A 23,856-nucleotide genomic window follows, 5' to 3' on the forward strand; every position below is an offset into this window, starting at 1 on the left:
TTCAGATTGTACACACAAAGATCGTTGATGATCAAAGTATTTTTGATGTTATAAGATCATATTGACAATTTAGACTGTAAAGAAATATAAGATCATGATCTAAATGCTCTTATATTTTTTGCGTTCAGTATGCACCAACTGCTAGGCGGGAGGAGCTGTTTAGTACCGGTTCGTGGCGAACCTTTAGCACCGGTTCGTGCCACGAACTGGTACTAATGAGGTTGTGTCAGGTAAGGCTGGGGCCCCACGAGCACCTTTAGTACCGGTTCATGGATGAACCAGTACTACAGTTTCTTAGTAAGCTGTTTTTTAGTCCCACCTCGCGAAGAGAGAGGGACTAGGAGCGGTCTATAAGCCCTGAGTGCAGAGACGATGAAGAAGAGGCTCAATGCTCACGTTGCTTAGCTTCAAGCCTTCAGGAATATGGTAGACTGCACGGAGCTATGCGTAGTGCAGTTTACACTATTCCGAAAGGCTTGAAGCAAATTAACGAGCATTGCACCTCTTTTTTATTTTTAATAACTTATTACAACTCCGGACTTCTTCTGTTATGGCAAAAACTAATTGCACGTCGGCATTTCTTTTTTTTAAACTTTGGTTATAACTCCAGACTTTGACCATCAAGTTTTGCAGAAAAGAAAAAATAGCAGAAAAAAAACAATAGCTGAAAAGAAAAAAAACTATATAAAATGACCGTGAAATTGAAAATCACTACAAAATGAACTCTGAAAATGTTGAATTTTGGCAAAATAGATGAAAAACTACTCAGAAATAAATAGAAGAAAATAAATATAACAGAAAAGAAAAAACTATACAAAAAACTACGCAGAAATAAATAGAAGAAAATAAAGCAGAAAAGAAAAAAACTATAAAAAAAATTGGGGCGCTGCCCTGTGGGCCTGCTAGGCCACGGGCGTGCAATTACAGGCCTTAAAGGCCCAGCAAACTCACAGGGCAGCGCGCAGAATTTAGGCCCACAAGCCTGCTATATAGAGGAGTTCAAAGAGGTAGCCGCGACTGGGTTTATAAACCAGTGCGGCTGCCCTTCGTCCGGCGAGGTGGGACTAAACTTTGGGGTGGCAGCGCGAGGCCTTTAGTACCGGTTGTTGGCTCCAACCGGTACTAAAGATCACCCTTTAGTACCGGTTGGAGCCACCAACCGGTACTAAAGGCCTGCTCTTCCCGCCTCTTGGCCTGGCCAAAGTTGGCCTTTAGTACCGGTTGGTGGCTCCAACTGGTACTAAAGGCCCATCCTATATATATAGCACTTACGAAAATTTCAGTTACATCTCCCCACTTCGTCTCCAACCTCTCGACATCGCCGCGCGCCGCTCGATCCCGTCGTCGCCGCCCGTCGCCCGTCGTCCGTCGTCGTCGTCGCTGTCCCCGCCGCCGCCCGTCGTCGTCGTCGTCTCGCGCCGCCGTCCGTCGTCGTCGCCGCGGTCCCGTACGTCTCTCGCACCCGCGCGCCGGCGCCCCCGCCCCGTACGCCGCCGCCCCCGCCCCATACGCCCCCGCCCCCACTCATACGTACGGGGCGGCGGCGTACGGGGCGGCATACACACACATACACACATACACACACTACACACACACACACACACACACACACACACACACACATTTTTTACTTATTTTCTGTTTTCTGTTTTTTAGAAAATTTAATTAGATATTAATTAGCTAGGTATGTGAGATTTGAACTAGTTGAATAATTAATATAACTAGTTTATTTTTAGTAAGAAAATTGTCGAACTAGTTTATTTAGGTATATGAGATTTGAACTAGTTGAATAATTGATATAACTAGTTTATTTTTAGTAAGAAAATTGTCGTATCTGAGATTTGATTATCTAATTAAAATATTATTTGTTAATGAGTTTTTCTATTTATTTAATGCTTTTATATATTTTGAGTTTATATAAATGTTAGATTAATGTCGAATGTTAGATGAATTAGATAGAAAAGTTAAATATATAGTAATGTCAATTGTTAGAGATGAATATAGTTAGATATATATTTGAATTGTCTAGATATTAATTAATGTTAGATAGTAATAAGTGTTTAATATTTCACCTAAGTGGGATAAGTCTGAGAAAGAGATGGAGGATTAGAACTAGTTTATTTTTAGTAAATGCTTAGTTGAACTAATTGAATTAATATAACTAGTTTATTTTTAGTAAATGCTTAGTTGAACTAATTGAATTAATATAACTAGTTTATTTTTAGTAAATGCTTAGTTGAATTAATATAAGTAGTTGAATTAATTGAATTAGTAAGTGATTAATGTTTCGCCTAATATGAACATAGGAAATGTCGTTTGACGACGGAAAAAATTTCGGTATGTGCACATACTGTGAAGACGAGCGCGGCCAGTGCGACAGAAATTTCCTTGTTGATGGTAGGAGATTCAGCATCAAGCTGGATGAGACTTTTGAATTCGATACAGTAAATCACAACGACAAGTTTGTTTTCGTAATTAAGCATGACTTATATATGCTTCATTTGCCTGACTTATAATTTTTAATTTTCACTATTCTACTAGCGCATCCCATGCCATGCAAGAATTTTTGTCTTGAATAAGATAGGTTTCAAAGATATGGAAACTATGGAGGTAAAGAGATCTTACCTGAAAACTGAGCATGACGGTTATACTTTCAACGTCAAAGTATACAATGCACACACGTACACCTATTTTGAATGCAAAACTTGGCAAGCACTATGCAAGGCTTATGCATTTGAGTCTGGTATGGTTATCACCTTTGATATTCGTCCGGAAGATGATATTGAAGGTAATAGAGACATATGGGTCGATGTGCAGACGCCTCCAGTTCTACCATTATGTGAGTTCTTCTCAAATATATTTTTGTCTTTGATATTGCTTATTTCAAAAATAACTAACAACTAATTTCTATTGACAGTTTTTATCTCCATTCAACCAAACATGTCCGGCGCTTGGTAGACAGGACCTTCTACTGTCCCGGAGCTGAACTAAACTGCGAGGAGATAAGTCATTATGTTTCATGGCTTGAGGATCTTCATACTGTCAAGACAAATTTTTTTCCTGCACTTGGAAATGTTAGTACTCAAAACGTGCGACCAATAGTGATGGTATTGAACTATGATCACATCTATTTAGGAATGATGGTAAGATATTTACTATTTGTCCTCAGTGCATATTTTGCATACATATTTTTTTTGCTAAACTTTCATTGCTGAGTATATTAATTAAGTACTATACGATGTTCTTCAACAGGGACTCCCGATGACAGTTGTGCCTCAGGGGATCAAGACTAAAGGTCAGATGTCAAATTTTAGCTTAAGGCCAAGATATCCTGCATTGCACATGAATGCATTCAGGATTTCTAGAAGCGATGAATGCTTAATAGTGAAAGATTGGAGGAAAATTATTAATGATCGCAGAGAAGTACTAGGGGGCAGCAATGAGAAGCGCAGCTCACGATTAGGAGACAGGTTCATCGGCATGCCCCGGTATGATCAATCAGGAGAGCTATACATATTCTATGCTATTTTACCAGAGAGAGAGTAGCTAGCAGGAGTGATTTAGCTAGTTCTTCATGCTGCTCTTAATTAGTACTTGTCCTTTCATGTCCGTGTTCTTCGTTCTGAACTTAAGTGATTTGCTTTTGTGGTGTTATATATGAATGCTTATAATATCATGACAATCATGTTGAACTCGATGATTGGTTCTACTAGAAATTCTATTTATATATATATATATATATATATATATATATATATATATATGCATAACGTTTACAATGTGTAGTATCGTAAAATACCAGCAAACGAAAAAGAATTAAAATGGAAACACAAAATTAAATGAAAAAGAAATCATAAAACTAAAAACCCCCAAACCTTATAGTACCGGTTAGTGTTACCAACCGGTACTAAAGGGCTCCAGGCCCCCGGAGCTGGCTCGTTCCACGTGGTTGCCCTTTAGCACCGGTTCGTGCAGAACCGGTACTAAAGGGGGGGGCCTTTAGTGACCACACTTTAGTGCCGGTTATGGAACCGGCACTAAAGGGCCTTACGAACCGGTGCTATTGCCCGGTTTTGCACTAGTGTAGGGAGGCGCTCAACACAACGAACAAGGCAACCGGACTTATAATGCTTGAACACTCTCACTTAGCCATAGAATTCTATAATTTTAAATTTCGGCGAAGCCCCTAGTCTTCGGAAGGCCGAATTTGGGGCGCTATCCACGTCTGGGCCGGACAAAGCCGGCTCCTCGCTCTAAGCGGCATAAGTCTTTAGGGACTCGCAAAAAACCTCTCGAACAGCGACCGGCTCTCGCCTCATCATGACGGTTAGTTTTAGATTTCTCCACTGAGGCGCTCGCCCACCTCAACTGGGGCGCAATCGCAGTGGTTCTCCCAGTGGTACCTTAGCCGATGCAACGGAACGTAAGGTACCAAAACATGGGAGCCGGGCAAACCCAACTATTGACCCAAGACATGATTCTGAGCCGATGGATATAATGCTATAAGTTTGGGGTGCCGCACTTGTGAAAGTGTTTGGACTTATCACACCATGATGTGGGAAACATAAGCCCCTGGTGTATTTAGCCGTACCAAAATGTACGGATGCAACATGTCATAAATGAACATATGTATAAGAAAGAAATGCAATTGGAAGCAAAAAGGTGCTGCATTACTTATTCAAGAAAAACTACTGTAAATGTAGAACAATACAAATGGTGTGATAAGCAAGGGATGGGACTATTAAACATGTCCCCCTCCAGGGGTAGGCTGCGGAATGGTGCATAAAACAGATTTAATGCTCGTAATGGAGACCACCTGGATATTCGTTGTAGCCTTTCTCCTTCCCTGGCTATTGCATCGTGAGTTAGGCAGGTCTGCTGCCGGACAGGGCCTCTGACGAACGGAGTCCTATGGGTAAAAAAGGAAAAAGAAAAGAAAAAAAGCGACACACTTGAGAGCCCCTGGTGTGGTTGAGCTGCATTCTGGGCCTATCGTGGTCGTGCCCCTCTCCCCATGCCCATGGTATCTTCAGAGCATAATGGTGTACGCGAAGGACCTGTCTTGACGTTTTGCAGGGGATGGGGTTGGGGCCCCACTGCTACGCGTGCTCGGAACGTGCCAGGTGGTCTTGTTGTAGGTTACTCCGGGCGCGTTTAGCCGTGTCCGGTCGCTTAACGGCCGGACTCGAGAATTGCCTTAAGAGGCTGCACTATACTTCTGCCGCGAGACCGCTGTATGTTCCTCCGTTCGGAGAGAGCGTTTAGTGTTTCCGTTGACCGTGATGACTCCTCGAGGGCCTGGCATCTTGAGCTTGAGGTATGCGTAGTGCGGCACCGCGTTGAACTTTGCGAATGCGGTACGTCCGAGCAGAGCATGATAGCCGCTGCGGAACGGAACTATGTCGAAGATTAACTCCTCACTTCGGAAGTTATCCGGGGATCCGAAGACCACTTCCAGTGTAACTGAGCCTGTACAATTGGATTCTACACCTGGTATGACGCCTTTAAAGGTCGTCTTGGTAGGTTTAATCCTTGAGGGGTCTATGCCCATTTTGCGCACTGTATCCTGATAAAGCAGATTCAGGCTGTTGCCACCGTCCATCAGGACTCTGGAGAGGTGAAATCCATCGAAGATTGGGTCTAAAACCAATGCAGCGAATCCGCCGTGGCGGATGCTGGTGGGGTGGTCCCTTCGGTCAAAAGTGATCGAGCAGGAGGACCATGGATTGAACTTCGGGGCAATTGGCTCCATCGCGTATACATCCCTGAGTGCACGCTTCCGCTCCCTTTTGGGTATGTGCATTGCGTATATCATGTTCACCGTCCGCACCTGTGGGGGGAAACCCTTCTGTCCTCTATTGTTCGGCGGTCGGGTCTCCTCCTTGTCATCGCTATGCAGCCCCTTGTCATTGTTTTTGGCAATTAACTTGCCTGCCTGCTTGAATACCCAACAGTCCCTGTTGGTTTGGTTGGCTGGCTTTTTGGGGGTGCCGTGTATCTGGCACGAGCGGTCGAGTATTCAGTCCAAATTGGACGGACCCGGAGTAGTTCTTTTGAATGGCTTTTTCCGCTGACCGGGTTTAGAGCCTCTGGATCCGGCATTGACTGTCGTATCTTCACTATTATCGCCGTTAATGCGGCGTTTGTTTTTGTTGCGACGCGACCTGCCACTACGGTCCTTGATATCCGGACTGCCAGAATTTTTGCTGAGGTTGTTGCTGCGTGCTAGCCAGCTGTCCTCACCCGCGCAAAAGCGGGTCATGAGTGATGTGAGGGCGGCCATGGATTTCGGCTTTTCCTGTCACAGGTGCCGGGCAAGCCACTCGTCGCGGATGTTATGTTTGAAGGCCGCGAGGGCCTCCGCATCCGGACAGTCGACGATTTGGTTTTTCTTGGTTAAGAACCGTGTCTAGAATTGTCTGGCCGATTCGTCTAGCTGCTGAATTATATGGCTTAGGTCGTCAGTGTCTGGTGGTCGCACATACGTGCCTTGGAAGTTATCGAGGAATGCGGCTTCCAGGTCTTCCCAACTCCCAATTGACTCTGCTGACAAGCTGTTAAGCCAATGCCAGGCTGGTCCTTTAAGCTTGAGTGGGATTGATGGCATGAAGATCGTCACCGCGGGCCATGTGGATGTGAAGGAGATAGTCTTCTATCCAAACCGCGGGGTCTGTTGTGCCATCGTAAGATTCAATATTCATGGGTTTAAACCCTTCAGGGATTTGATGATCCATTACTTCATCTGCGAAGCATAGTGGGTGTGCGGCGCCTCTGTACTGGGCGATATCACGACGGAGCTCAAAAGAGCTTTGTCTATTTTGTTCGGCCCGGCCGGACTTACTGTGTCCGGCGCGACGGTTGTCGTCACGTATCATGGGCGCCCACGTGATCCATAGATCGATCTTGCTTATCTTGCCTTATCCTCCACTATATTTCGCAAGTCCGGAGCGTTCCCCTGTGGCCTTGTGCTTTTCGAGCGATGCCGGGGTACGGTTCTAGTGAAGGGCCTAGAGGCCTCTCTGTCGCGACCACGGGGTGGTCGGTCAGCCGTATTGTCTGCTGATGATGCGAGTTCATATGGCTCCTCCTCTAATCGGGGGAGCAGCTTGCGTTCGGGGTAGCTTTTGGAGGGGCGTTCGAGCTCATGCTCTTCGGCTGTGAGGACTTCAGTCCATTGTCGGCTAGCAGATCTTGATCAGCTCTAAGCTATTGCTGCTTTTTATTGAGGCTGTTTGCCATGGCCATAAGCCTGCGTTTAAAATGCTCTTGTTTGATGGGATCCTCAGGCATGACGAATTCGTCATCGTCGAGGCTTGCCTCGTCTTCGAAGGGAGGCATATAATCCTCTACCTCTTCTTCTGCCGCTCTCTCATGAGGGCTGGCGTCTCCGTCCTCCTGTGCTGAATCTTGCTGGAGTGGGTTGTCTTCGGCACTGTCTGGGATGTTATTATCTCCGGTGCCGGAATCTTCATTCTTGCTGTGGCGGGATTTAGAGCGGCGCCGCTGACGCCGGCGCTTGGGCTGTTTCTTGGAGGGGTCATCCTCCGTTGTTCCTTCGCCATTCCCATCCTTTGGGATATCCACCATGTATATGTCATATGATGAGGTGGCTTTCCAGTGCCCGGTAAGCGCTGGTTCTTGGTCGTCTCCGGCATCATCGTCCATACCATCAATGTCTTCGGAGTCGAAGTCTAGCGTGTCGGTTAGATCGTCGACAGTGGCTACTAAGTGGGTGGTGGGTGGGCTTTGAATTTCTTCGTCGTCCGCACCCCAACCGTCCTGACCGCAGTCCGGCCAGGGCTCTCCTGATAACGAGAGATACTTTAGCGAACTCAAGATGTCGCCGAAAGGTGAGTGTTGAAAGATGTCCGCAACGGTGAACTCCATGACCGGCGCCCAATCGGATTCGATTGGAGGGGGCGCGGGAGGTTCGGAGTCCGGCAAGGAGTCCGGCACCTCGGAGTCACGAGCTTCATGAGGGACAAGGTCGGTGTTCGGCTCTATCGCGGTAGAGGTTGCAGCCCCCGAGGCGGTGTCTACCCATCGGTCCTCGATCTGCGCAGCCGGCTCCGAATTGAAGATTGGAGCGGGCTCGAGTGCGGCCTCCAGGGTACTGTCCGGCTGCAGAGCTAAATCATGCCCGTCGTGACAGTGCTGCGCGCTTGGCTGTGGCTCGAATCCATCGAAGATCAAGTCCCCGCGGATGTCAGCCGTGAAGTTCAAACTTCCAAATCTGACCTGACGGCCAGGGGCGTAGCTTTCGATCTGCTCCAGATGGCCAAGCGAATTGGCCCGTAGTGCAAAGCCGCCGAATACGAAGATCTGTCCGGGGAGGAAGGTCTCACCCTGGACTGTGTCATTGTTGACGATCGAAGAAGCCATCGAGCCTATCGGTGACGACACAGAGGAACTCTCAATGAAAGCACCAATGTCGGTGTCAAAACCGGCGGATCTCGGGTAGGGGGTCCCGAACTGTGCGTCTAGGCGGATGGTAACAGGAGACAAGGGACACGATGTTTTACCCAGGTTCGGGCCCTCTTGATGGAGGTAAAACCCTACATCCTGCTTGATTAATATTGATGATGTGTGTTACAAGAGTAGATCTACCACGAGATCAAGGAGGCTAAACCCTAGAAGCTAGCCTATGGTATGATTGTTGTTCGTCCTATGGACTAAAGCCATCTGGTTTATATAGACATCGGAGAGGGCTAGGGTTACACAGAGTCGGTTACAATGGTAGGAGATCTACATATCCATATCGCCAAGCTTGCCTTCCACGCCAAGGAAAGTCCCATCCGGACACGGGATGAAGTCTTCAATCTTGTATCTTCATAGTCTTGGAGTCCGGCCGATGATGATAGTTCGGCTATCCGGACACCCCCTAGTCCAGGACTCCCTCAGTAGCCCCTGAGTATTTGATACTTGTTCGGTTGCTAAAAATTAGTGACTCGAATCAGGAGTTACAGAATAAACAGAGACTGGTTGAGGGTGAAGTGACGATGTGTATTGGAAGTGGTTCCAAGATTGATATGATCATCATCGCACACTCCCAATACTTTCGGGATTAGTGTTGAACTTAAATAAATGTTATTTGGTGTTTGCATTGAGCATGAATGTGATTTGATCATGTTTATTGCAATATGGATATTCATGTAAGTTAGAGAATAATTGTTATTCTGTTTACATGAATAAAACCTTCTATGGTCATACACCCAATGAAAATGGTTTGTTGGATCTCGATCGTGTGATACACATATTCATAATATTGAAGCCAAAAGATGTAAAGTTAATAATGATAGTGCAACTTATTTGTGGCACTGCCATTTAGGTCATATTGGTGTAAAGCGCATGAAGAAACTCCATGCTGATGGGCTTTTGGAATCACTTGATTATGAATCACTTGATGCTTGCAAACCATGCCTCATGGGCAAGATGACTAAGACTCCGTTCTCCGGAACAATGGAGCGAGCAAAGATTTGTTGGAAATAATACATACTGATGTATGAGATCCAATGAGTGTTGGTGCTTGTGGCGGGTATCGTTATTTTCTGACCTTCACAAGATGAATTGAGAAGATATGAGTATATCTACTTAATGAAGCACAAGTCTGAAACATTTGAAAAGTTCAAAGAATTTCATAGTGAAGTGGAGAATCATCATAACAAGAAAATAAAGTTTCTGCAATTTGATCGCGGAGACAAATATTTGAGTTATGAGTTTGGTCTTCAATTAAAACAATGTGGAATAGTTTCACAAACTCATGCCACCTGGAACACCACAGCTTAATGGTGTGTCCGAACGTCATAACCTTACTTTATTGGATATAGTGCAATCTATGATGTCTCTTACCGATTTACCACTATCATTTTGGGGTTATGCATTAGAGACACCTGCATTCACTTTAAATAGGGCACCATCAAAATCCGTTGAGACGACGCCTTATGAACTGTGGTTTGGCGAGAAACCAAAGTTGTCGTTTCCTAAAGTTTGGGGTTGCGATGCTTATGTGAAAAAGTTTTCACCTGATAAGATCGAACCCAAATCGGAGAAGTGCATCTTCATAGAATACCCAAAGGAAACTGTTAGATACACCTTCTATCACAGATCCGAAGGCAAGTTATTCGTTGCTAAGATGGATCCTTTCTAGAGAAGGAGTTTCTCTCGAAAGAAGTGAGCGGGAGGAAAGTAGAACTTGATGAGGTAACTGTACCTGCTCCCTTATTGGAAAGTAGTTCATCACAGAAATCAGTTCATGTGATTCCTACACCAATTAGTGAGGAAGCTAATGATGATGATCATGAAGCTTCAGATCAAGTTACTACCGAACCTCGTAGGTCTTCCAGAATAAGATCCACACCAAAGTGGTACGGTAATCGTGTTCTAGAAGTCATGTCACTATACCATGATGAACCTACGAACTATGAGGAAGCGGTGATGAGCCCAGATTCCGCGAAATGGCTTGAGGCCATAAAATCTGAGATAGGATCCATATATGAGAACAAAGTGTGGACTTTGGTTGACTTGCTCGATGATCAGCAAGCCAAATTAAATAAATGGATCTTCAAGAGGAAGACGGACACTGATAGTAGTGTTACTATCTACAAAGCTCGACTTGTCACAAAAAGTTTTTCGACAAGTTCAAGGTGTTGACTACAATGAGATTTTCTCAACTGTAGCGATGCTTAGGTCTGTCCGAATCATGTTAGCAATTATCACATGTTATGAAATCTGGCAAATGGATGTCAAAAACTACATTCTTTAATGGATTTATTGAAGAAGAGTTGTATATGATGCAACCAGAAGGTTTTGTTAATCCTAAAGGTACTAACAAAATGTGCAAGCTCCAACGATCCATCAATGGACTAGTGCAAGCACCTCGGAGTTGGAATATATGCTTTGATGAGTTGATCAAAGCATATGGTTCTATAGAGACTTTTGGAAAGGCCTGTATTTACAAGAAAGTGAGTGGGAGCTCTGTAGCATTTCTGATATTATATGTGCAAGACATATTGTTGATTGGAAATGATATAGAATTTCTGGATAGCACAAAAGGATACTTGAATAAAAAGTTTTTCAATGAAAGACCTCGGTGAAGCTGCTTACACATTGAGCATCAAGATCTATATAGATAGATCAAGACGCTTGATAAGATTTTTCAATGAGTACATACCTTGATAATTTTTTTGAAATAGTTCAAAATGGAACAGTCAAAGAAAGAGTTCTTGCCTGTGTTGCAAAGGTGTGAAATTGAGTAAGACTCAAGACCCGACCACGGCAGAAAATAGAAAGAGAATGAAAGTCATTCCCTATGCATCAGTCATAGGTTCTATAAAAGTATGCCATGCTATGGACCAGAACTATTGTATACTCTGCCCTGGTTTGGCAAGGGAGTACAATAGTGATCTAGGAGTAGATAACTGGACATTGGTCAAAATTATCCTTAGTAGAATAAGGATATGTTTCTCGATTATGGAGGTGATAAAAGAGTTCATCGTAAAGAGTTACATCGATGCAAGCTTTTACACCGATCCAGATGACTCTAAGTCTCAATCTGGATACATATTGAAAGTGGGAGCAATTAGCTAGAGTAGCTCCGTGCAAAGCATTGTAGACATAGAATATTTGCAAAAATACATACGACTCTGTAATATGACAGACCCGTTGACTAAACTTCTCTCACGAGAAAAACATGATCATACGTTAGTACTCTTTGGGTGTTAATCACACAGCGATGTGAACTAGATTATTGACTCTAGTAAACCCTTTGGGTGTTGATCACATGACGATGTGAACTATGGGTATTAATCACATACAGATGTGAATATTGGTGTTAAATCACATGATGATGTGAACTAGATTATTGACTCTAGTGCAAGTGGGAGACTGAAGGAAATATGCCCTAGAGGCAATAATAAAGTTATTATTTATTTCCTTATATCATGATAAATGTTTATTATTCATGCTAGAATTGTATTAACCGGAAACATAATACATGTGTGAATACATAGACAAACATAGTGTCACTGGTATGCCTCTACTTGACTAGCTCGTTTATCAAAGATGGTTATGTTTCCTAACCATAGACAAAAGAGTTGTCATTTGATTAACGGGATCACATCATTAGGAGAATGATGTGATTGACTTGACCCATTCCGTTAGCTTAGCACTTGATCGTTTAGTATGTTGCTATTGCTTTCTTCATGACTTATACATGTTCCTGTAACTATGAGATTATGCAACTCCCGTTTACCGGAGGAACACTTTGGGTGCTACCAATCGTCACAATCTAACTGGGTGATTATAAAGGAGAACTACAGGTGTCTCCAAAGGTACATGTTGGGTTGGCGTATTTCGAGATTAGGTTTTGTCACTCCGATTGTCGGAGAGGTATCTCTGGGCCCTCTCGGTAATGCACATCACTATAAGCCTTGCAAGCAATGTAGCTAATGAGTTAGTTACGGAATGATGTATTACGTAACGAGTAAAGAGACTTGTCGGTAACGAGATTGAACTAGGTATTGGATACCGACGATCAAATCTCGGGCAAGTAACATACCGATGACAAAGGGAACAACGTATGTTGTTATGCGGTTTGACCGATAAAGATCTTCGTAGAATATGTGGGAGCCAATATGGGCATCCAGGTCCCGCTATTGGTTATTAACCGGAAACAAGTTCTAGGTCATGTCTACATAGTTCTCGAACCCATAGGGTCCGCACGCTTAACGTTTCGTTGACGATATAGTATTATATGAGTTATGTATGTTGGTAACCGAATGTTGTTCGGAGTCACGGATGAGATCATGGACATGACGAGGAACTCCGGAATGGTCCGGAGATAAAGTTTGGTATATGGGATAATAGTGTTTGATCTCCGGAAGAGTTCCAGAATTCACCGGAAGGGGTTCCAGATGTTTCCTGAAATGTTTGGATACGAGAACACGTTATTTGGCCCAAAGGGGAAAGCCCACAAGGTTTTTGGAAAGTGCAAAAGGAAGTTTTGCGGAGTCCATGGGCCAGACGCCAGGGACCAGACATCGGGAACCCTGGCGTCTGGCCCTGGAGTCCGAGAAGGACTCTTGCCTTTCGGGTGAAACCGACTTTGTGGAGGCTTTTACTCCAAGTTTCGACCCCAAGGCTCAACATATAAATAGAGGGGCAGGGCTAGCACCAAAGACACATCAAGAAACACCAAGCCGTGTGCCGGCAACCCCGTCCCCTCTAGTTTATCCTCCGTCATAGTTTCCGTAGTGCTTAGGCGAAGCCCTGTGGAGATTGTTCTTCACCAACACCGTCACCACGCCATCGTGCTGCCGGAACTCATCTACTACTTTGCCCATCTTGCTGGATCGAGAAGGCGATGACGTCATCGAGCTGAACGTGTGCAGAACTCGGAGGTGCCTTGCGTTCGGTACTTGGATCGGTCGGATCATGAAGACGTACGACTACATCAACCGCGTTGATAAATGCTTCCGCTTTCGGTCTACGAGGGTACATGGACAACACTCTCCCCTCTCGTTGCTATGCATCACCATGATCTTGCGTGTGCGTAGATTTTTTTTTGAAATTACTACGTTCCCCAACATATACTGGATCAACCTCGAAAAAGATCACCAGGGAGGCTGATGTCAGATCAATTTGGAATAAAATTTTCTCTCCCACCCACCCCCATGTCACCTACTATCCCAATAACTCATGGCCAAGTGGCATCTAGGATCTAGCATTCGTCGTACAAAAGCCAAAAGAGACAGACCGATGGTTCTGTATGCAATTCTTATTCATAAAAAAAAACAAAATCTCGGATTGCCCAGTCCGGGAGGCCTTAGCGGCATTCCGGCACAACTGTTGCGACGAAGGGAAATAGAAAATCTACGGCATGGAAATGCCTTATAACATTTGCCAAGTTATCTGATATAGTAACAAGGTACTGCATAATGGAGGACATCTAGTTGGCCAATCAACGACACCAGAATCCGAGCCAGGATAAACCCGAGTCAGGTGAGGATGGCAGATGCCCGCATCGTAAAGCCCAAAGCGCTCCAGCACCGGTAAACTCGACGATCAACAAACATAGAAGCAAAAACAACCAGGCAAGGGAACCAAGTCGATGCTAGACATGATATTGGACGAACCATGTGCAATCCACTCCGTCTCCTTAAAAAACCATCGACAAACATGCTCCGAACATGTTGGACTGTCAGACAAGTAGTAAGGGGAGGAATGGAGCTCCTAGACATCCTGAGTGTCCAAATGAGTCGAGGTATTACACCAAATCAAATCAAGCAGCCGTCTGAAGATGAAGAAGTCCTAATTATATATGAGACTCACTCCTAGAGAATCAGCAAAAAAAGATCTCTTGAGAGATATGCCACGTTAACCATGCATGTAGTGACTTCAAATAATAGATGATCAGATATGCCGATCACATTAGGTCATGAGAACCAACTGATAGGAGTCCACATCCGATGAGTTGCGGCCCTTGTCCTCGACCCTATAATTGATGGCTATCGATTGACCAAAGTCCTGATGGACGGCGACATCAGCTTATACCTCATTTTTTAGGATAGTTTGCAAAAGATGCAGTTTGACAGATCACACGTTGAACCAAGCCAGACTACCTTTAAAGGTATAATCCCATGAAAAGAAGCACGATGCACATGCAAGGTCACACTAGATGTGATATTCCGAATACCCGACGATTATCGAGTCGAGGAGTTAATCTTCGACATCGTGACTTTCTAAAGTGGCTACCATGCGCTCCTTGGACGAGTCATGTTTTCGCAAAATTTCATGCAGTACCCCATTATGCTTACATCAAGCTCAAAATGCCAGGGCCCAAGTGTGTGATCACGGTAAAAAGCAACGCGGATCAATTGCTTAAGGTCGAGAAAAAAAAGTAGGCGCTGGCCTTGCAGACAGAATCCGAGGCCCTCGCGACTGGGGAGTTATCGACACGACACACAACTGTCAATAAAGACGATGTAATCCTTGACAAGCGGTAATAATCAATGTCATTTAAACCAGCCAATGAGATTGTTAAATTCCAAGTACACCCCGAGGATCCGTCCAAAATGGCCACCATTGGAACTTGGCTAGACACAATGCTAGAAGAAGCACTGCGTGATTTCCTTAGGGAAAATTGGGATATCTTTGCATGGCACCCCTCTGACATGCCATGAATCCCTTTGTCATGCCTCACGGCGTACCCAAGATGGAATCCTCCAAAGACTTGGCGCATAATCCAAGACACGTTTGAATCATCGGCATGTTTACCCCTTGATGTAACTGACCTACATGTAACCTTATGTACCCTTGGTGCCTATGTAATTCGAGGGGTTTAGACCGTAGGGTTAGATTCATTCACATACAATCTCCAGGTAGATCATCAGGTACTTTGTACTCCATCCACAATCAATACAACAGAAGTAAGACATAGGGTTTTACCTCTTCGAGAGGGCCTAAACTTGGGTAAAACAGCGTGTCCCTCTTTATCCTGTTACCACTAAGCCAAGATCACTAGCTCGGGACCTCATACCCAAGATCTGCTGGATTCAACTTTGACACTTGGTAAGTAATTTGAATAGCCATTTGATAAGCAAGCACTCATCTCTTATCTCAACATCTTCCAATGCGAGTCCACTTTGGGGATCTGGTAGTTGGGAATAGTCACTTGAGACAATGCCACCTAATATGTCACTCAAACACATTGGATGAGAGTGTGGTCGGTAATATCTTCATCCTACAAGCATAAGTAACAAAGCTTCATATAATCCTGAATGCCATGCCTTACCCGATAATCATATGACCAAATTATATATTGAAAACAAGCCATATGAAGATTTTTCCGGTAAGGGGAGCCCAACTCTTCCAAATGTAGTGAGGTCAATTGAATCTCACCGTACCCTGACACAACAAGTCATAAAGCAAGTGTGTTGTATACAAGCCCGTCCTACTCCATTTCTAGTGTAACTTGTCATCCTCTCCACCAACTTGATCAACACCATTCATGGCATATCTAAAGTAAAGGATTTGATTGATGATGCCACAAACAATTGGGATGGACACTTAGTAAGACAAACATTTCTCCCTGAAGATGTGAAGATTATTCTACAAATCCCAATTCATGTGCATAATGATGATTTCATTGCATGGCACTATGATAAAAAAAGATAATTTTTTTGTCAAATATGCTTATAGAGTTGTTGTAGATACTATAGCTCGTGAATCCATTTCAGGACTAACTTCTTCCTCAAGTGTAGATGAAGATACATGTGGCTTTAATTGGCTGAAGCTATGGTCGCTTCCCCTTCCAAGCAAGGTTCGTCACTTCTTGTGGCGCATGGCTACAAATACCTTATCGTTGCGCATGAAGCTCCAGCATAGAGGTATGCATGTCAATACTCGATGTCCTATGTGTTTTCGTTTGAATGAGGATGGTGGGCATTGCTTCATTAAGTGTAAGGGGGTTAAGGAAGTCTAGAGGAAAGCTCAATTGGAGCGTGTCAGATTGCAAATTCTAAATTGTACTGGTGCATTGGGCTGTCTGGAGAAAATTTTGAACCTCAATGACAAAGAAAATAAATTAAATCATGCCTTCTCCTTTGGTGTTGGTGGCGTGAGAGGAATAGTGCAAATGCGGGAAATGAAATCAAACCTTCTGATGAAATCTATCATTCTATTGACTATCTTTGTATGCAATTTCTGAAGGTAAAGCGAGAAGGGAGAATGCATGAACGTCAGCAGAAGGAAAGATGGTCCAGACCTCCACCAAAAATCCTGAAAATCAACATTGATGGTGCCTTCCTGAAGGAATCAAATTCTCGAGGTTGGGGCTTTGTTATCAGGAATAATTTTGGTATGGTAATAGCAGCTGGAGCAGGGAATTTGGAGCAAGTCTCGGATGCCCTTCATTCGGAGGCGTTGGCAATGTTGCATGCTGTTAACACAACCATCCAGATGGGTTGCCAACGAGTGATTGTGGAAACCGACTATGTGCAACTGAGGATAGCGGTGAGCAATGGAGACTATGATCTTTCTACATTAGGAGCTATCTTCAAAGATATTAAGCTTTAACTGAGAGTGGGTTTCAATGATGTAACTGTTGTATCTTGTCCTCGGATTTGTAATTTAGTTGCGCATTGTTTAGCTGCGTATGGTGCTAAATTAGCAGCTAGCAAATGTGAGGTTTGGCTCGGCCAATACCCAGCCCTTGTAAATGACGCTGTTGCTGGCAACTTGTCCAGCCCTTGTACTTAATGGAATGCATCATGTTCCTTTCAAAAAAAGAATAAGGCCATTGAGGCTACAAGAGATATCAGTCACCCACGAACCCAAATACATCACCTGAGCCACTGAGCACCCATTGAAACATCTCTTCCGAACTTTATACAAAACTAAAGGCGCAATCTTATCAGCGGTCATGCTTTGATTCCATCTATCCTTCCAAAAGAGGATGTTCCTCACATTCCCCAGTAACATTTGCACGAACTATTAAAGATCTTTTTTTGAATTGGGGGTGGGGGGGGGGGTACCTCGGGAAGTATCGAAGATCTTGCTAGACATAGGGTTACACACCATCGGCGGTTTTTGCTAGCGCTTTGTGGGGACAATTTGACGCATCCACTCCCATCTACCATGGAGCGCAAGGCCGTGGAGATCCAAATCCTAAATTCCCAATCCACCAAAACCTTTAGGTTTCAAACATATCTTCATGTAAGAATGCATTTTCCTCCTTGAACCTCCTCCGTTTCAGACCAGAAGAACATGAGAAGCCATCCCAAAAATACAGCTAAAAAATGATTGGTAAGTCATTATAGAGTAGATCATGTTTGGGAGAGGATTTAGGGACACACAGTTGTGGATGCCCCGAGTCCCTTGCACGTGCTTTTTTTTTACTTTGGGTTTTCAAACTTTTATATCTTTTGAATAAAAAGCCCAAATTAAGTTCTATTTTCATTCATGTTTTCCGTGACAAGGGTTTTCGGATAAGATCCATTTTGAATATGTTTTGATGAATTTTGATTGTTTTTTGTTTAGTTTCAACTCTTGAAGCTTAGTACGATCGAGCGATAAAATCAAGACTTTAGCACCCGCAACCAACAAAAAAACCACTTGTAGTTTTAACTCTGAAACTTGGTACTTGCGACCGAGAATATAGAAATTTTCGGATGCATAATCGTGAGTTTCAACGATTAAAACTTACCGTGCCCAGATGTGGGATTCAACTACTTCATGAATTGCGAGACAATCAAGCAACCAGAGAGGGTTTGGCAGATGTGTGCCCCTGTGAATCCTATTTGTTAGGCAGCTCACAATCATTTCCCACAGTGTGGATCGGCAATCGAAGATGGAGATGCCACGGCCGATTCTCACGAAGTCGGAGATGAGGGCACCATGATGGCCGAAGCGTCACCGACAGAGGAGAGGAAGGAGGTTGACACACGCCGATCGGAGGAGGTGGCTGTGGCTCAGGCAATACGGGGGCGGTGAGGCACAGTGGTTGTGTTGTCACCATTCCTTGCGTTCCGCCATCTTGCTTGGTTTGACCTGGGCCACGAGGATCGGCCAACAGTTTCTGCGTGCGGTTTTTTTTCTCGTGCGGTTGGTGGTGCTCCGGCCGCCATGTCTACTCACCCTTGCGACTTGTGAGCTTTGACCTTGCCAACCCCTTGACTCACCAAACATGAGCCAGCCCTCTTTCCCGATTCGCCATGCCCATCCTCGATAGAAATGGTTTCCAAACAGGGCCCCGCTTTGAGTGGGCCCGCGTCACTGGTACCCAACCACCAAAATTGCAAGCCTCGTGTACTACTTCGCATCCGTCCAGTCTGCCACCTACCTCCATCAAATCCCCCGCTATAAAATCCCCACCGCGCCCAATCTTCCGTCAAATTAACTCGATCCGATCGGGCCCTCCACCGCAGCACGGCAACACATACACAGGAGCCACACACCGCACCTACCCCGATGGACGTCCTCCTCCTGGAGAAGGCCCTCCTGGGCCTCTTCGCCGCGGCGGTGCTGGCCATCGCCGTCGCCAAGCTCACCGGCAAGCGCTTCCGCCTCCCCCCTGGCCCCTCCGGCGCCCCCATCGTCGGCAACTGGCTGCAGGTCGGCGACGACCTCAACCACCGCAACCTGATGGGCCTGGCCAAGCGGTTCGGCGAGGTGTTCCTCCTCCGCATGGGCGTCCGCAACCTGGTGGTCGTCTCCAGCCCCGAGCTCGCCAAGGAGGTCCTCCACACCCAGGGCGTCGAGTTCGGCTCCCGCACCCGCAACGTCGTCTTCGACATCTTCACCGGCAAGGGACAGGTAAATCAATACTACCTTATTAACCGAATCAATTCGTCTTGATTTAATCTGCTCCTCGATCACATAGTAGCGGAAGTAATTAATGGGTGTCTAATCACCGCTGGGTAATTAACGTGCAAAAATGCAGGACATGGTGTTCACGGTGTACGGCGACCACTGGCGCAAGATGCGGCGGATCATGACGGTGCCCTTCTTCACCAACAAGGTGGTGGCGCAGAACCGCGTGGGGTGGGAGGAGGAGGCCCGGCTGGTGGTGGGGGACCTCAAGGCCGACCCGGCGGCGGCGACGGCGGGCGTGGTGGTCCGCCGCAGGCTGCAGCTCATGATGTACAACGACATGTTCCGCATCATGTTCGACCGCCGGTTCGAGAGCGTGGCCGACCCGCTCTTCAACCAGCTCAAGGCGCTCAACGCCGAGCGCAGCATCCTCTCCCAGAGCTTCGACTACAACTACGGCGACTTCATCCCCGTCCTCCGCCCCTTCCTCCGCCGCTACCTCAACCGCTGCACCAACCTCAAGACCAAGCGGATGAAGGTGTTCGAGGACCACTTCGTCCAGCAGCGCAAGTAAGTACAATGGACTATACTTAATTGGTGCGCTTTACTGATAATCCATGTTACGTTAAGCAAGTACTCCTTCCGTTCCTAAATATTTGTCTTTTTAGAGATTTTAAATGAACTATCAAATACGGATGTATATAAACTTTAGAGTGTAGATTCATTCATTTTGTTTCGTATGTAGTCACTTGTTAAAATCTCTAAAAAGGTCAATATTTAGGAACGGAGGAAATAGTAGGCACGCCAACTGCCCGGCGGTGGTAGCTAACCAGCTGCGATGCATCGGTGAGCCGGAGAGCGAGTTTGGTGCTCCTACCTGCACATGTTGGGTAGGCTGATGTGATCCAGATCACACTGGTAGCGACGTTGGTAACGTCGCGGAGCAGCAAGGTCAAACTTCTCGGCACCTACGCTTGACCTTTTCAAGGCCAACAAATCCATCGTGTCACTCTCGTCCAAAACCAACACGCAATGACTCATAGGATGCCCCATGCTAGATGCCTCCCCACATCGCACAGCAGGATGCACGGGAGGAGCTTGAGCTCTTTGCTTCGGGTAGCATGCAAAGATTAATGATTACATGAACAACCGCACATCATGTGATGGTTCAGCTTTTTCGAAGCTTTGGCTTTAGTCGATGAATTTGCTTTCTGAATCGGTTGGAAGTCCGACTCATTCACCATCACACCGACAGTGGAAAGCGTCCAACACAAGTTGTTTGAATCATTCGTCAAAGGGGATCGGGTCTCACCAGATCCACATCTGCTTAGCAAGCCATGGGGAAAAATCGGCAAGTTAGAAAATAGACTAAAATGGCTAATTGTACTGCTCCTCGTTTGCCATTTTCCATTGCATGTTGCACCTCATCTGGGACCACGTACGATAATGGAGTAGTTAGTTTCATTATCCTCTATATTGGACGGATCGATCATGCCAACAACCAGCGTAGCAACATGGCTGCATTTTACTGTTGCGAAGCTTTAGTCACCAGTTGTCCAACTGGGAAATTAACAAGTACAGGTCTCTAACTTATCTGAACATGACATTTGTAGGGAGGCGTTGGAGAAGACGGGTGAGATCAGGTGCGCCATGGACCACATCCTGGAAGCCGAAAGGAAGGGCGAGATCAACCACGACAACGTCCTCTACATCGTCGAGAACATCAACGTCGCAGGTAAAACTCATCAACTAAATATGTGCACTCATCTTTCCATCCAGCCTAATTTTGAGAAGCGAAACCATGTCTCTCTACCTGATAAAGAAACAGGGTATATATCCTTGTCATGAAGATTTTGGAACACAAGTGGAGTGGTTAAAGTACGTAGTCTTAGTCATGTATGATGTGACCATGATGTTTTCGGTGACGACCATTTCTTTGTTAATGAAAAGTAGCACGCGCGAATGGAACTTTATAATCAAAGAGGCGGTAACCTAACCTAACTTTTTGTTCTTAATTAGGCGGCGCTTGGCCGGCACAAGCACGCACACCGTACACCTAACCCTTTTATTCTTAATTAAGCGGCGCATTAGCGTGTCACTTTCTAGGTCCGTGATCCAGTGTCATTCCTTGAACGTGCGGAGAGCCTAGGAGTACACTTTGAGCTGTATAATACTGTAATACTCCCTCCGTCCGAAAATACTTGTCGTCAAAATAAATAAAAGAAGATGTATCTAGATGTATTTTAGTTCTAAATACATCTTTTTTTATTCATTTCGATGACAAGTATTTTTGGACGGAGGAAGTACGTACCATATACAAATGGTAGCCACGTGATTTGTCACCAAACTTCGTTTTTTAGCTCAGCTTTACAACACATTCCCCTCCTAATTAATTGTCGATGCATGCAACAAATTGCTCACGAGGAGCTTGGATTGATTCTTTGCAGCCATCGAGACGACGCTGTGGTCGATCGAGTGGGGCCTCGCGGAGCTGGTGAACCACCCGGAGATCCAGCAGAAGCTGCGCGAGGAGATCGTCGCCGTTCTGGGCGCCGGCGTGGCGGTGACGGAGCCGGACCTGGAGCGCCTCCCCTACCTGCAGTCCGTGGTGAAGGAGACGCTCCGCCTCCGCATGGCAATCCCGCTCCTGGTGCCGCACATGAACCTCAGCGACGCCAAGCTCGCCGGCTACGACATCCCCGCCGAGTCCAAGATCCTCGTCAACGCCTGGTTCCTCGCCAACGACCCCAAGCGGTGGGTGCGCGCCGATGAGTTCAGGCCGGAGAGGTTCCTCGAGGAGGAGAAGGCCGTCGAGGCCCACGGCAACGATTTCCGGTTCGTGCCCTTCGGCGTCGGCCGCCGGAGCTGCCCCGGGATCATCCTCGCGCTGCCCATCATCGGCATCACGCTCGGACGCCTGGTGCAGAACTTCCAGCTGCTGCCGCCGCCGGGGCAGGACAAGATCGACACCACCGAGAAGCCCGGGCAGTTTAGCAACCAGATCCTCAAGCACGCCACCATTGTCTGCAAGCCACTCGAGGCTTAACTGAATTGAGGTTTCGGTCATGGGCGCCCGCTGACGCGGGGAGATGGATCTATGCATGTGACTGTGTATTTTGCCTTCTTTCTTTTTGGTGTTGTTTTTTGCAGTAGTAAGTTTAATTTTTCTTTGGTGTTGGCCTATTTGTCTTCATGTGAGGCGTCGTGTTGTAAATTTCCATATAGTTGGCAATGTGATGTAAAACTTGGCTCCAAATATGACATGATTACAAATTTTGCAAACCCGGAAAAGGTCAAAATCATTGGTACTATGTCCCGTTCACAAATATAAAATATTTTGGATATTGTGATATGGATTACATAAAACCATTGGTACTATGTCCCGTCCATATACACCTGATTTAGAAAAGAGTAAAAATGTTTTATACTTCCTCCGTCCCAAAATAAGTGTCTCAAGCTTAGTATAATAGGGAGTATTTGTGAACGGAGAAAGTAGTTATTAGGCGTCAACCAGCTATGTGGCCAGGATCAGCTGGGTTGACGGATGGCTGATCGGCTTGTAAGAGCATCTCTAGTATTAACTACGGATCCGCACCCCTCCCTCCCCTCCCCCCTCCCCCTCCCCCGAAAAAAAACCTGCTTCACTCCCAACCGCAAGTGAGAGGTGATCTTAGAGGCGAAAGTTCTGCCCCTTCCTCCGTCGTCGCCACCGTAGGTCCCCACCTCCTCCATCCGTCCTTCCCGCGACAGGAGGAGGAGAGGACCCCGATGCTTCGGCTCCCCTGTGTAGGTAGGGTAGGCACATGTTTCCTTGGAGGCGTTGCTTCATTGGCGGGGACGACGTCACGTAGGAATAAATTGTTGTTGTTCTTCCACCATCTTGGCATTGCTCCAATCCGTGGCACCGAGGAGCAGTCGGCTTGGTTGTGTGATCGGTGTTCGGATCCGACGGTCTTAGTATTTGGTGGTTAGCTCCTGGCATTCTTCTGGTTGGAAGCGTGGTCGGCTACAACAGAAGGATTTGTTGTCTTGAAGCGGGCATCGCGGTTGACGGCTTACGATGACGATGTTCTTCCTCCACCACATCAAGTGAAGACGGCGATGCCGGGAACTGGTGGACATGGGGACGATCCCCGGCTGACGCGCCACAAAGACTCGATCTTGTCGATTCTGACAGATTCTTTCATCGTCTCGAAAAGCAGCATAGTCTGCGATGATGCTCCTCCATTCAGGGTCTGGTGGTTGATCCCCTCTATCTTTGGTGGTACTACTGCGGAAGCAGACCGGCAGAGAACGGTATGGCGAGGCGCAACGGGATGTTGGGGTCAAGTTGTATTTTGTCCCTTTTGGGGGTCCTTTGTGCAAAGCTTCCTGTCATCGGTATTTCTAGATGTCTTGTGTGATTTCCACATGTTTTTGTGTGCAGTAATCTCTAAGGTTAATGAAATGTGTGATTACTGTTAAAAAAAAGGGTCCAATGTAATGGTCAAACAAATGGCTTGACTTTTTTGCCACTTCATCGCTTACATATGGGCCACAATTAACATA

At 45.8% G+C, this 23,856-nt stretch overlaps 1 protein-coding gene across 1 annotated transcript; it reads left to right on the plus strand.

Moving 5' to 3' along the window:
• Positions 1 to 18,879: 18,879 nt before the first annotated feature.
• LOC123069147 (trans-cinnamate 4-monooxygenase) lies at positions 18,880 to 22,607 on the plus strand. Its single transcript, XM_044491930.1, has 4 exons — positions 18,880 to 19,311; positions 19,439 to 19,878; positions 20,922 to 21,043; positions 21,756 to 22,607. Exons 1-4 carry the CDS (start codon positions 18,967 to 18,969, stop codon positions 22,352 to 22,354), a joined length of 1,506 nt encoding a protein of 501 aa, XP_044347865.1. The 5' UTR covers positions 18,880 to 18,966; the 3' UTR covers positions 22,355 to 22,607.
• Positions 22,608 to 23,856: the final 1,249 nt, after the last annotated feature.

The sequence above is a fragment of the Triticum aestivum genome, chromosome 3B, assembly GCF_018294505.1.
Source record: "Triticum aestivum cultivar Chinese Spring chromosome 3B, IWGSC CS RefSeq v2.1, whole genome shotgun sequence".
Classification (NCBI taxonomy): Eukaryota; Viridiplantae; Streptophyta; class Magnoliopsida; order Poales; family Poaceae; genus Triticum; species Triticum aestivum.